Source organism: Gouania willdenowi, chromosome 3 (genome assembly GCF_900634775.1).
Source record: "Gouania willdenowi chromosome 3, fGouWil2.1, whole genome shotgun sequence".
Lineage (NCBI taxonomy): Eukaryota > Metazoa > Chordata > Actinopteri > Blenniiformes > Gobiesocidae > Gouania > Gouania willdenowi.
The window spans coordinates 28,454,324-28,469,605 of record NC_041046.1 but is presented as its reverse complement, the minus strand read 5'-3'; the positions used below and the strand labels follow the sequence as shown (position 1 = coordinate 28,469,605).

At 39.2% G+C, this 15,282-nt stretch overlaps 1 protein-coding gene across 1 annotated transcript in view; it reads left to right on the top strand.

The window, feature by feature from the left end:
- Positions 1-2,143: 2,143 nt before the first annotated feature.
- The window catches only part of galnt18b (UDP-N-acetyl-alpha-D-galactosamine:polypeptide N-acetylgalactosaminyltransferase 18b), a 92,262-nt gene continuing 79,123 nt past the window's right edge, over positions 2,144-15,282 (top strand). Inside the window, exon 1 of the mRNA XM_028438863.1 lies at positions 2,144-2,588. Coding sequence (XP_028294664.1) covers positions 2,351-2,588 — 238 coding nt within the window. The 5' untranslated portion in view covers positions 2,144-2,350. The remainder of the gene's footprint in view (positions 2,589-15,282) is intronic.

Sequence of the window (15,282 nt, the reverse complement as noted above, 5' to 3'; positions counted from 1 at the left end):
GACAATAAACAGTATTAACTTTTAGCATGGTTTGCATGGTTAGCAGTTACGGCTGCAAGAGAGCACTTCTGTCTTTAAAGTTAGCATTGTGGGAAAATTTAGCTTTCATAGTCCAGTCAAGGAGGAGAAAACAGTGAAAAAAATGACTGTACACATTGTTTTACACGTATAGCCTATTTAATGGAGACACTTCCAACACGACTTCACATTTGCGGCTTCATCACCCAGTGATATTATTGTCTGAAGAAGGTTGACCGAATAGGCAACACCATCATCTAAAAAGCAACAGTCCCTCCCAGTGCCTTTGTTCACACTTAAAGCTGATATCTGGAGTTTCTGAGAAATCTATGTTTATGTATCATTCTTTTGTAATGCAAAAAAATACCTTTTACTATGGTCTACTGCTGGTGGTCATTCATATACATTAATGTATATAAGTCCCTCCTTCGTCCTATAGACCCCTATACAAATGGAAACGATCGCCGAGTCCACCCAGCCAATAGGCTTTGACTTCCTGTTTTTGAGACTGTCAATCAAAGTAAATGTGGAACTGTGCATAGAAACAAGGCTGTGCATCACAACAGCAAACAGGTAAATATGATTTTGGCTCTTACCTGACCATAGACCTATATTAATGTGACCCGATGCGACCTTATGTTCTGCGATGCAAAAAAGTAGAGGCGTGGCTTCTGGTAGATTGGGAGAGGCAGTGGGAGGAAGTGAGGTTGTTTAGGGCGGGACATTGAGACGTTTCTCAGAAACTCCGGATAGCAGCTTTAATGCTCAAACATACTCGGGCAGACTCTGTTCACAACGGACTCCGCGCGGACTGTCCGCTCTCCTTAGAGCTTACATACCCGGGCGCACCGCCGCGTAGTAGTTTCCATTAAAATCCCACATTTTCCACAATCATTAGTGCTTCTTTGTTGTCCTTGTACTCCTGGGATGCGTTTTAACGGCGTCTGTACTGTGGTAGCTCATCTGCCAGTCTCTCCTCTAAACTCGTCTTCATCTCTCCTGCTCTGTTTCACCAGGCGGGTGAAATGCAGGTCGGTGTTGCATTTAGTGCGGGTCGATACAATGCCGAGCAGTGTTTTGTGTGACACAAAGCACGCGGAGAAGTCCACGCGGTCGTAAAATCTGAGCTTTGCATTGCATTTCAAAATTGGCTCACTTGTTCAGGGAAACACGAAAATAATGAAGGCAGTATCACCAAGGATTTGCAGCTGTTTTCGGTGGTTGGAGATGTGGGTTTTTCACGTTCTAGATCCACGTTACAAAATAAATGGCCAATTTAAGTTTATTACAGGTTTATTTGTTGAAAGTAATGAATTTTAGTTTATTTATTTTATTTTTGATGAATGTTTCCCTAGTTTATCCATGAGCTGCCAGGGTTAGGTACGGAGCCCTGGAGGTGACATGGATGAGATTAAAAAAAAAAGGGTAATTATGGCGGGATCCCGACTTACTAAGTAACTTGGGGCCCGAGTTAATAAGTCGGGGCTTGAAATAGTTAACTCAGGGGGTGCACGAGATAGTACTGGGCTCAAGATAATTAAGTCGGGCCAAAATTAGACTGCGGTAACGCCATCAGCGGTTTAAAACTAGAATGCCCCGTTTACATCGCATATTCTGGTAAAGCCGCCAGAAGCCGACAAGAGCGTCATGATGCGTTCATGTACACCTCAAATCACACCAACAGTACAGGTGTATTGTACCAAAAATTAATACAAAATCTAATTATTTGCATGACACTGCACCAGATTGTTGTTCTACAGCCTCTCAGGTACCTCCGTGTCAATTTTCAACTCAAGTTAACCACTTCTCCTTTGGAAGGGTTAGTTTATTTTATATGTATTTTATTAAGTTTTGTTTATTTTATATCATAAAATACACCACACATAGAAATGTGTATGAATTTTGTTTTTGCTTTAAAGTAAAATAAAATGGCTTAAAATTATCCCTTGCTGTTCTTTAAAATGTACTTAAAACACTTTAATGGCCTGGGCCATCAGAACTGAACCGTGACAAAAAAAAAAACCGAGGTACGTATTGAACCGTGGGCTGGCTGTATCGTTACATCCCTAGTGGAGATGGTATATCCCTTCGCTCCTATTGGCTGCTGCAGGATGCTGGTGGCTCTGCTGTGGCTTCAGGCTCACACACTGACTGGACTCAGAGTGGAGCACAACGATGCATCGTCTAAAAGCACTAAAGCCTGTTTAATAGTCCTCACTCTGCAACATCGGATTCTGCATCGCTGCACTATCGGAGGAAATAACTTGACTATTGTGGGTTCGGTGTCCGCTCCTCCGCTCTGACACGCTGCTCTGCATGGAGGGATGTCGGCATGGCTTGCACCAGGAGAACCAAAACTTTGGTGTCCACATGCGTGATCCTGAGTGGCATGACCAACATCGTTTGTCTCCTCTATGTCGGATGGGTGACAAACTACATCGCTAACATTTACATTAAGGTGCCGATGCCTTTAGCGGAGAGAAAGTTAGAGGCTGATAAGCGAGGAGACACTCTGCGGATCATGGAGAGGCTGGACCGGCTGGAGAACGTGGTTAACCAGCACATCCAAGGTAAAGAAACAACTGTGTGTACCTGTATTACCGCGATACGAACCTTCTGCTGAAGCCTTTTCATTTCAAACAATGAGGTCTTGTGTGTTGCATGAACTCTGGTGAGGTTATGGAATAAATCTGAAACTACTTCAGTCCAAAGGAGGACATTTAGATCACTTCTTTGATAGCCTGAGGTAGACTAGGTGTGTTCTTCACTTCATGCTTACTTCTATAGCAGTGGTTCTCAACTGGTGGCACTCTGGGACCCACATTTTACCACCGTCATTAAATCGTGACCCAGTTGTTTTTTATTTTTTATAATTCAACCAACCAAATTAATTCTTTCTAAAATAGCTGTTGAAAACACATGCATATAATCTTTTTTTTAAAACATAAATCTATATATTTTCCTGTGTAACGTACATTTCACAGCATGCCTGTCAAAAGAAAAGTTTATTTCAAAATAAAAGACAAGTCCAACATGAGAGATATTAAGTATTAATTTATTTTTGACCAGTTGTCCGCGACCCACCCAGTACAGGTCTGCGACCCACCTTTGGGTCCCGACCCACCAGTTGAGAAACCCTGGTCTATACTACAATGATCAAGACATTGATAAAATAAACGAAAGAGCTTTAGTAAAAAATAAAAACATGTAAAATGGCTGGAAAAAGCATTTAACCTGTCTGAGGTAATAGTGACAATCCAAAAAATCAGTTATTGAATAAAAAAATAAAATTTTCAATATATATATATATATATATATATATATATAATTTATTTATTTTAAGTCTTAATATTTTAAGGACTAACAAAGGCAACAGAAAAACAAATGTTCATTGTGTCCTAATTGGAGAAGATGGAGCTCACAATGTAAAGACAACACACCTAAAGTTATCATTTGTATCTATAGCATTTTATATTAAATAAAAGTCCATGGACCCATAGTTTGGTAAATCTGTCATAATTCCATCCATCATATGCATGAGGTAAACTCATGCTGAGGAGCTTCTGCAGATATAAAGCAAACACGTGTGGATGAATATTAATAAATCTTCCACCTACGATCATCAGTTATTCTCAGCTTTGCTCCTCAGAAGTTTTAGAAACTCTGGTTATCAAGTTCTGGTGTTTAAATCAAAAATCACTCTTCTGTAATTTAAAATATATATATATATATATATATATTTATGCATTTCCATTTATTTTATAAAGATTCTCAACAAAAAGTCTTGCTATTTGATTTGGATGGTGTGGTATATGGTAGGACTAAGCACAGGATTAATGTTACAATGTTATTTATGTGATATGGAGAAAATGACAATTCTGATAAACATTTTACTCCCTATGCACAGCACAGATAGTGTGAAAATGTGTCCTTTAATTCTATCTGATGAAATAACACGTGATACGTGTCAGGTTGTCAAATCACAACTTGAAGCGTATCTTCTGGATCAAAGCTTTGATTAATTTAGACTTTAATCATCACAGCTATTGAGCAACCATCATTCGCTCAGTGCTGGTAAACACAATTATAAATAGCAAATAAATACAAACTTCTACCTGTTTATTCTAACCTCTAAGGATTCCAACTGGCCAAACTGATTTACTCATTTTAACTTGGTCTGCTGCCAGGAATGTGAAGAATCTCTTTGCTCCGACGAACTCATTGCTGGTGTACAATTTCTTTAGCATGATTGAACATAGTTCATTTTTGTTCCCGTCTGTTCCTATAAAAGAGCTGTTCCCCGTCACCTCAGAGGGAAGCCATTCAGTCGGCAGGTTTCAATCTAAAACGCACAGAGCTGCTACAAAAGTGAGATGCGGACAGAAATCTTAGTCAGGGTTGTGCAATGTCATTCCATCTTAAGCTGGGGTAAACTTACCTCCCAGAAGTGGCTCTTGATTTCAGGCCACAGCCATCGTGCTTCAGTGAGGAGCTGCTAATGAATTACTTTCAATGTTTCAGGTCCTTCAGTTACTCTAGGTTTGTAGTTACAGGTGCTGTTGTTTGCTACTCCACCAGTGCCCAATACACAGATAAGAGGCTATTATTTGAAATGTTTCAACTCTTGCATGGGTTAAGCAGATAGTTATTGTTAGTCACTGCAGTTAAGAGATTTTGGAAAGTGTATACTTTCAGCATTAAAAGGATTATTTCTATGAAAGTGGCTGGCAGCTGTCTGGAGCTGTCCTAAGCTTTCATCAGGGTTTTTATTCTAACGGAGGTCCGTCAGAAAGAAAACCAATGCTGTTCCCCAAACATGGACCTTTTATTTTCTTTCCACTGTCTTCTTAGGTCTTATAAAAACTAGGCCAGTCGTTCTGTTGTTAGTTATATATATAAAAAAAAAAAGGCATGCATATTAAATATTTTCACCTTTACTGCTCTCACTCACACACACAGTATGGCAGACATGGGCAACTGGCTGCCCGGGGATCACTTACGGCCCTCGGTCTAACTTTGTGCTGCCCCCAAATTAAATGCGCAAAAATTACAGAAAATCCAAGAAAACAAAAACAATGACACTAAAATTTACCAAAAACATACAACATTACAGAAAAATACAGTGAAAGATAAGACAAACAAACACAAAAAATAGTCCAGAAACGCACAAAACTACTACAAAAATGAACAAAATGACAACAGTGATAAACAAAACAACAAAAATACACAAAATGAAAAAAAAAAAAACATACAGAATTATAGAAAATGACAACAAAAGTACAGAAAAAGATATCCATCCATCATCCATTTTCAAACCCACTTGCTCCTGTTTTACAGGGTCGCGGGGGTCTACCGGTGCCAATCTCATTGGGCGCTGGGCGGGGGGGTACACCCTGGACAGGGCACCATTACAGAAAAAGACAAGAGAAAAAAATTGATTACTCTTACAGTACTACAAACAAACTAAACGACAACACAAATACACAAAATTGACTAGAAAAAAAAGGAAAATGACAACAAATACACAATGACTCTAAAAGAAAAATACACAAAAGGACAGAACAGAAATGCAAAAAATGACTTGTAACAAGGAAAACAACAGCAAGCCTACACAGAATGACAGTTTTGTGTATCAATTAATGCTCAGATCGGTCATTATTATAAGTGACACCTCTGCAGTACGGCATCGATGTGGATCGTTAAAGGTGTTGATGCACATTTCAATATAAGATCCTATTTCTAAACCTCTGATTTCCAGAGAGAAGACAAATATCACAATATTAGCAAGATTTTTTAGAGTAAAGAGTTCTTCAATCACCAGGATCTTATGAAGGTGAATTATGGAAATAACTGCTGACAACATATCACAGCATATTTGCATAAATAAAATGGGTACCATGAAAGTTCTTTCAATATGCTCAAGCATGGAACAGCATGAGGAGATGTTAATTCATGTTCCCATCTAGTTTGAGTGTATTTTCTGCCAATACAGATACTCTTGATTCTATTAAGAGCTTGCGTCATCCACACTCCCTGACAAGCCAGAGTGTCATTAGTGCACTTTCGACATCTCTAAAAATACGTCTTTCTACATCGTTATGAGAAGCAAGTGCAGAAGTTATATGTGCTCAGTCTTGCATTTTTTAGAATCGTACTGTGACTTGCACACTTTGGAAACCTTTGTGAACCACCAGAGCCCTCACACAACCACAGGCTATATGTGCACTTAGTGCATTGGGGGCCCAAATGAGCTCCCATACCACACCGAGCACTACTTCTTGTTAGAATTAAACATTTACTCCGCAGAGTCATCAGAGATGTCGACAGTAGCTGGATTTCCATTACAGATTTTTGCAAAATAAAAGCTATATTTCTGATTGCGCTTTGAACGTGTTTCCATTGAAGGTTGTTTTGAGCAGGGGCCTCGTAACTCCCGTGAAATCTCATCCTACGAGACTTTGCTGCAGGAAGACGGACGCTCAGAACCTCCTTATAACGTTCTGTATTCCTTTGTAGTTTCACGTCTAGTGAGGCAGTAATAATGTTAAGAAATGTCCTGGTCTCCTCTTCCGTTTACACGTACCATGCCATGTTTTCTCGGAGAGAAGTGGTCACGTCATGTGACCATGTACGTCACGTTCTGTGATGTGTATTTGCCGAAAAAGTGTTTCCATTAACTTTTTCATTTCCGATATGATACCGATATTGATCTGATATCAGCATGAATCATACGTACTTCTATTACTTTTTTTTTCTTTAATAAAAAAAATAATGACTTGTTTTGTAGTGTGGAATGTTAGAAAAGGCTTGATCAAGTGATGTTACTGTCAGCAACAGTAGATATGAGAAAAACTGACCCATTTTTTGTTAACCAATTGGTTGCAGACATTTTAACCTTCAACATAATATCTACAGTATTCTACAATTGAATAAAATTAAAAATGAATTGAACAAAATTAAAATCCATGATCCGACGTTTGTTTTCAGGCTGATATCGGACCAATATCGATATTGGATTGGGACACTCCTAGTTTCCATAGCGCTTTTACGATACTTTTCAATATCGAAACGCCTGAAATTCCTCCTCATGAAAGCGTCAAACCCTTTTAGCGATATTTGAGTGTCCTTATGAAATTCAGGGATTTCCATCACCAGTATTTATTGCCCTATTTAGATTTTGCCAATTCCAAAGGTAATGGAAACAGTTAGAATCAGCTAACACACAGGATTCAGGCAGAGTTAACTGGTGTTTGAAAAGGCTAAAATAACCTGGCAACCTGCATTTTTTTTCTTCATGTATTGAAAACAGACAGCCAAGGGGAGTTAATAGGAAGGCTTGACTTAACAGGTTCGTACAAGCCCTTCACGATGAAATGTGCTGCAGTAATCACATTGGTGACTCTCTAAACTACTAGCCATTGGCTATGTGTTTTAGGTAATATCAGGAAAGACATTCAATGATACGTTGCATTCGTGTTTTTAAAACCAATACATTTGCAAAAATGTCAGACTAGACTAAAGTCTAGTTCTACCATTTGATTAAGTTGTAGCACCACCAAGAAACATGAGGGAAGATAGAAAGCAAGAATTAAAGAACAGGCAAACAGAAGACATCATGAATAAGGTTGAGAATTAAAAGAAAATCCACTGTCATTATGTGGAACAAAGCAAACTGAAAACTAGCTTAAACAACGTGCCACTTCAGTGCTCAGGAGAGGGAACGGGTTGGTTTGCAGGCGGTAACGCCTACTGAATGTAACAGGTGTTACTGCTATGACGTTAACACAGAGATAAAGTGATGATTAAATAAACCATGGGATTATAACGAAGGCACGCCCGCACTAATAATAGTATTATCGTTCATATTTTCAGTGGGATGAGCTGATAGACTTGCTGCTTTTACAAAGTCAAGTTTCATTAACAATGATGTTCAATGTTGATGACAAGCACTTGTTACGTCGCCTCCTCTGACCTTTAAGGTTGTGTAGTATCAGTGTGCTGTCTGATTGAAAGGCTTTGGTATCTGTGAGACATGGTCATTAACATGCTGCTGATTAAGCTGCAAATGGTCCTGACATTTCCCTCGATGCATGGGCTTCAAGCAAATTTACCCATCATGTCAGTTGAGAAGCTCAGTAAATCAGCTTTTCAGCCGATGCTCAGAGGACACTAATGTCCTGGTCTTTATCGGACTGGATTTTTCAAAGTGACAGAGTCTCACTTCAGAATAAACGAGTAGGATTGGAAAAAAAATGATCCGGGCCTTTCCGGGGCTGTTTGCAGGTGTTCATGAGCATGTTAGAGCAGGTTGTGGTATGCAGCTCTTTATAGTAGCACACACATGTGAATTTCCATGGAAATAACCATCCAAAGACTCATGAATTCAGATTTGATAAAGGTTCACAGTAAAAGTAAAACAATAACAGAAAAGGTAAGAGTTTAAATGCAAACTTTGCATATTGGTGTAAAATGTTTTTCTTTGTGATTGTGAATTATGGCTGTAGAAACTTGCTTGTTTCTGTGATAACTTGATTTTCTTTTTTAGAATTTCCTATTAAAGAGATTTTTACTTGGCAACAGTGGGAGCTCATTATCACAGCGGGTAGGACACGATGCACTGTGGAACTGCTACAGTAAAGAGGTGAAAATAGGCTTTTTGCTTGTTTTGTTGCCTATTTAAATTATGAATGCAGCTTGTTGTTAGGTTACAGTGATTATTTTCCCAGCAAATGTAAGCCCACATAAATTGTGTCGACATGGAAACATTAGCCAGATCAAAATGGAAACAAGAAATGTTTCTTTTTGAGCAGGTCATCTTTGTTGCAGAGTGGGAGTATGTAATGAGGGTAAACGTTGGGCAGGGACATTTCCTGGTGGAAACAATGATCCACCATCAAATTGGGTGATTTTCAGGCCAACTAAATTCTTCAGATGAATTATTGTTCAGTAAGATTGGACAGTTTTAGACTAAAAGAAGAAAAAGCAGCATAAATCTATGAAGATTAACAACAGATATGGTTTTTACAGAACTTCATGGCCATGGTTGATTGCTTAATGCCTACTTTGGTTTTATATAAACAACCATCTTGAACAATAAGAGCTACTTTAAAACCTTTCTATCACAACAAAACCTTAAAGGGAATATTTTATAAAGCGCGTCAGACTGATCAGAAGAATAAGAACAGTACAGATAGTAGAGGGCTTCAGGTTTCAACATACCCTCTGTAAGGTTTTAGACTTTGTATTTTCTATTTGGCTGTGTGCAATTTCTCCGAGGAAATATGGTTTCCTTTAATAATCCTAAAACGTTACATTAGATTAGTTGACTTTGAAATGGTGCGATGAGGGACTGTAAGCTTGGGTGATGTGATAAACCGTATATGTTGCTCTGTGCTTCCTCCTCTGTTGGCTGAGGATGGATAAATGTGACTCTAGTCTGAAATTTGAAGAAGTTCAATGAACGGATGGATGTTTGGCAATGAACTATGAATACAATTATTGTTTTGAAAAAGTTCAACACTTCTCAAGGCTGTACAGTGCAACAAATTTAATTCCATTTGATAATAAAAATCCTTTTATGCGCAGGGAAAAATGGATCCATTCGCAGTGTGAGGCGGTTGCGCTGGTATGTCTGAAAAAGTGGGTGACGTGACAGGTAATCAGGGAGAAATGAAATAGAATATAATAAGACAAGAGAACTGAACGAAAGCGAGATTTTTGAGTGTGTGAAAAGGCTTATTGCACGGTAAGAAGAACGGACAAAGCGGTGCATCATCTGGTTCCAGTAAAAATGACCATAAAAGGCTGTAAATTGACTGATGTTTAGACGTGGGGCAGTGAAGAGGAGACGTCATGTGGAGATGTCTTATCAGTTGGAACACAGAAATCTCTGTTAAACCCAGAAATCTCTGTTAAACCCAACAAGAGTGTAGCAGTCTGCCTACCTGCCCGTTCTGATTGGCCGAGTTGTCTGAAGGGCACCTTCATCAGCTAATACAGTGCGGCTTACTGTATGTGACGATGTGGACTTTGTATGGATTGTTCTTGGAAAATGGCTAAATTATTGGGATGCGGCCAGTGACGTGCAGTCAGGGTAGGCAAGGTAGGCAGTGCCTACCCAAGCGTGAATTGATATTTCGATTATTTGTTTTAATTTTAAATGATTTATTTTTCCATTTCTGATAGCCTACAGTACCTATAAGTTTGAAAGTGTCAGCATTTTGTGCTTTTCATAGCCCAAATGACTAAACATCGCTATTTCCTGGTACGGCTGATGCTGTTTCAGTTGTAAGGCAGGAGGAGGCCACACTGTCTCTCAAAAGCACATTGCTGCTCTGCCTCTGGCCCCATAGTCTGTGTTTATGTGTTTGCGCATTCAGTTCCCCAATATGAAAACCATTTAGGGTAAAAAGGAAGCTTGGTACGCTGCCTTTGGACGTAACCATGCTATGCTAAATGCTATACGTACGTTCAGAGTGCATTAGTGAATTGATACAGCGTGGCCGCTGTACTTTCTTTAGCTAGAAGCGGCATAACACTACAGAAAGGATGACAGCTAGAAACTATAAAGAAACTTTCTTTTGAGGAAAAATGACAGCTTTTAAAAGATGGGAGATCAACACCTGAGCTACCAGACCTTCAGCAAAGGAAAAGTCAGAAAATGTTTCGTACTTTTCACAGTGAATGGTAGGATTGGGTTTGTGGATGTGCCTCACTGAGGCTGTTCTGAGTTGTTGTTGTTGTCATTTTCTCCATGTTTCAACGGATGCGCTGCCGTGTTATGAGATATATCTTGTTGGGAGAGTATGGAGGCTATATTGATAAATTGTTTGTTTTTTTTAATGGGGTTTTACAATGTTGATTTTGCTAGATTAACACTTGCCAGCAGAAATATGAAATTATCATTGGTGTCAACATTGTTGGTCTCGATTTGCAACACCCTGCCTACCCAACCCTAGGGTTCATGGCACGTCACTGGATGTGGCCAGAGCGGTGCGCTCCATAGTCCGGAAATTAATTATGATGAAAAAACGCAACATATCCACAAGCAAACATCAGCGACGGTAGAGAGGAACGACTTCCTCTTAGCAGTAAGAAATCTCCAGCAGAACCTGGCTCAGAGGTGGGTGGCAGCCATCCCAGCTGGACTGGCTGGGGTTAGTTGACAGAAACAGGAGAACAGAACAGGAAAGGAATATTTCCCCCCAGCTTGACCTGATCTATTTTAGTTTCAGGTAGAAAAAAACAATCAGTGGTGACAGACGAGCTAAAAAACGAATGCAGGAGCTCAGTACCACAATACATATACTGTACATGATCAGGTTTATTTTTATCTATTGATCTGTAAGTTAGCTAAACATTACTAAACTTTGAAAATAAGCCTCAGCTAGCATTTGTGTAGGGCTGTCAGGAGTAATTATAAATGAAATGACAGTCCATCATAAAACACACAGACACCCATCAGTTGTGAAAAACAAGATGCTGCCACGGCTATTGTGTAGGCCTGTAGTATTTCTGCTGGCTGCGGGAATGACAGCTGTAGTGTTACACTGTCATAACTTGCTGAAAATTGTTAGTTTCATACAGGGCTGGGTCAGTTACAATTACGTTTTCAATTGCCCATGTTCAATTACAATTTAATTATGACTACAGTGGGCAGCATTTTTTTCTAACTGCAGTTATTTTATTTATTTATTTTATCATCAGAAAGTCAATTACAATTCTGTTTTCAATTACTAAAGTTTAATTACATTTAATCACAATTACTGAGCCTGAAATAAATAACCTAATACAAATTAATTTTCCTCTTGTGTTAGCATCTGTTATGATAAAGGGTTCTAAATCAGCTGTAAAATACACTAAAACAAATATCTATCGTCTCATTTATTTCCTATCTATTGGTTACCTTGTTAGGCTTCTTAATCAATGAAAATATAGGTTTTAATAGTCTTGGTGTGGGCTTCTGGGCCTTTTTTGTGTCAGTATACCCAAGTTTTCAGTTTTTTTTTGTTTTTTTTTTAAATGGTAAAATGTGGGAAAGCTTGATATGAAACATATTTTAATCATTGTTAACTACATATGTGTTGAACTGTGCATTGAACTGTAACACAGATGCAGGTTGACTCCTAAATTGTGTCCTGGATTGTAGATTTCTAAACTGGCAGACCACAGTATGTACGCCTGCGACACTGTGTTTCTGACAAAGTGGTCAGCAACACCGGGGTCCCACAAGGGACGGTCCTCTCTCCCTTCCTCTTCACCACGGACTTCAACTACTGCACTGACACCTGTCATCTCCAGAAGTTCTCGGAAGACTCTGCAGTGGTTGGATGTATCAGGGAGGGGGACGAGGTGGAATACAGGGCTGCTGTGGACAGCTTTGTCACATGGAGTGAGCTGAACCATCAACAGCTCAATAGGACAAAGACCAAGGAGCTGATTGTGGACCTGAGGAGGACCAAGAGGCCGGTCAGCCCCGTCTCCATCCAGGGGGTCAGTGTGGCAGACGCCAACAGACTCATAAAACTTGTATGGCGTCAATTTAGTGCCGAAAACCGTAAACTGTAATCACGTTATGTGCTCGCTGTTACTTCTGTGATCTCTCCACGCGTGGTGATGTTGAATTTTAGCACTTTGAGGGCGGGCATTGCATAGACGGCCCCTCCTTTCTGATTGGTCACTTTAAACGTCACTTGAAAAACAGTCAGAGCCAATCAACGGCACAGTAGGGCGGAGCATCACAAAACCCATGTATTTATTCAGGCCTTCATGTAATCTACTGTTACATAATTGTATGGTTTTAGCATTTATAGAATCTTTTTTAATCCTATGTTGTTTTATCATTATTTTACTGTTGATAATCATTACATATTTTATTCTATCATTACATATTTTATTCTATTCTATTTTATTTTTGTCTTAATCAGTTTTGATGCTTTCTAAATCTTTTTTTTATTTTGTCCATCACTTCTACTTTGAATTGTATTTGATTTGTTTGAAAAGTGCAATATGAATTGATTGGTTAGCTGCTTGTCATGGTTGATTAAAATAATGTAGTTGGTTGCAGCCTACGTATTTGTGTATTTCAAATGGTACAACTGATTAGCTGTCCTAACATGGAAAAGCCACAGGTAATTGGTCTATTATTTTGATATTTAAATAGACCAGTTGTCAAAATATGTGTTACCTGAAATAGTTTGTTTGGTATGTCACACCTTTCCTCCATAGCTACAGTGAGGACACATTTTTTTGATAGCAGCAGCTACCAAAAAATGTGACCTGAGTTTCCTCAGTCCAGCTGTGGTCCAGAGTGATGAAAGTCTGTGGTTATAAATATGAAAAGCATGTAAGTCACCTGAAATAGTTTATTTGGTATGTCACACCTTTCCTCCATAGCTACAGTGAGGACAGAGGACTCGTAGGAGGACTTGTAAGAAGAATAAACGAGGTGCATTACAATAGGGTCCTACGTCCTAATTATGTCAGAATTGTAATTAATTACCAATTGCAATTATAATTGACCCCAAACCTGGTTTCATATCATGACTTCCTGAAATTGCCTCACATATATTTAGGTTTGTTTTCTTCTAATTTTCACATTTTAATCAGTATTAAAGCAGAACTAAGAAACTTGCGCCTAGCGCTCCCCCTAAAGGTCCCTTTGGTTATGTCACTGTCCTAAAAACTCCACCCCCCCGCCGCCTGACCCACCCCACAGCTACATGTGCACCTTTGCGCTCCCAAGACGATTGCAACCGAACACTGAAAAATCCTAATACAACAGTGACACTAAGGGTGCCCATGTGAACAGCATGAGGAAGAGACAAGTAAAATAAATGAATGATGTGGGAGTAATACGGAGTGTGGAAATGTGTGTGATGTGTTTGTGTGCTGACAAAGCGGCTCTGAAAATAGATAGATATTTGTGTGTGTGCTGCCTAATGGAGTGCTGGGTTGTGAGTGTGTGTGCGTGCCTGTTGCCGCGACGACAGTGTGTGTGATTGCTGTGTGTTGCCGCGGAGCTGTCACTGCATGGAGTCGCGCTGTTCCTCAAACAAAGGCCTTCTCTGCCTTTTTTTTTGCTGGCTCCGCCATGATATAAGTTTGGTAAAAGTGAATTTGTAGACAACCGTGTGCAGCCCTGTGGTCATAATCTAGCACTAGTTTGTATTGGGCTGTGTAAAGCAGTACGTCTTGCCACCGGGTCAGAGGCAGGGAAAGTTACAAGTGCAGTTGTCTGGCCAGAGACAGCAGGGAGAAATGAAAGACCCCCCAATCACCCCATAAACACTTATATTACCCTCACAGGGACTATGAGAAGGATTTATTAAGGTGAAAAAGTTACTTAGTTCTGCTTTAAAGCATTGCTTTAAAAAGGGTGAGGATGTTTCCCCGACTTCCGATTTAATTATAGTAAATCAATTATTTCATGTGCTAATGCATAACACGTGCATAATTAATGTGTTGATGATAGCAGAGAGTTTTCGATCCAAAAGCAATATTAGTTTAACTGGGTCAGTTCTATGTAAATTAGGTCTTTTCGCCTTTAAAATCAAAGCTAAAGGAAAGATTTACGAATAAGGATTTAACTAGAATTTAGGTTTAATATATAAAATATGCTAATGTGTAAAAAGTCAGGGTAAAAGCTGTATTTTAATTAGTCGGCAGTAAAAATTGGCAACCCCAAGAGATGTTATGTAAGCAATGATACCAAAAAATATTCATGTGATGGCAGCTGGGGCATGTCTCATAAATATACCTTAGGTTTGCCTTTCTGTGATCAAAACATACACAAAGCCCATTCAGAGACTGCTGCGTGCTAAACCCCTGAGCTTTGAATAGCTCAAACACCAACATTTTCTGTGAATAAATCTTTGCATACTTTTCTATCGTCTGTTCAACTGCATCTAAGTACCTGGGATTTACTGTTATTTGATCAAAATGTGAATGTAACCATGGCTATAAGCATTTTATTTTTTCCTTTTCGATTTTCGTGACGACCCTGATTTATTAGTCAGCGCTCATTGTTTGCACCCCGAAGGCAAAACTTTGGGAATCAGGAGCTGCATGGGAATATTCTGGTTTTGCGATTCAGATAAATCACAAAGTTATTGAACTGCAGGGATAGAGAATTCACTGGAGAGTGTTTAGTAGAGAAAACATTTCATCATTTCGGTTTAATGAGGCTAAATCGTCTTACAGAGAGAAATCTAGACGTTGTGAAACCTCAAACATAAAGCAAAACCCTGATGTGTATAGATATTT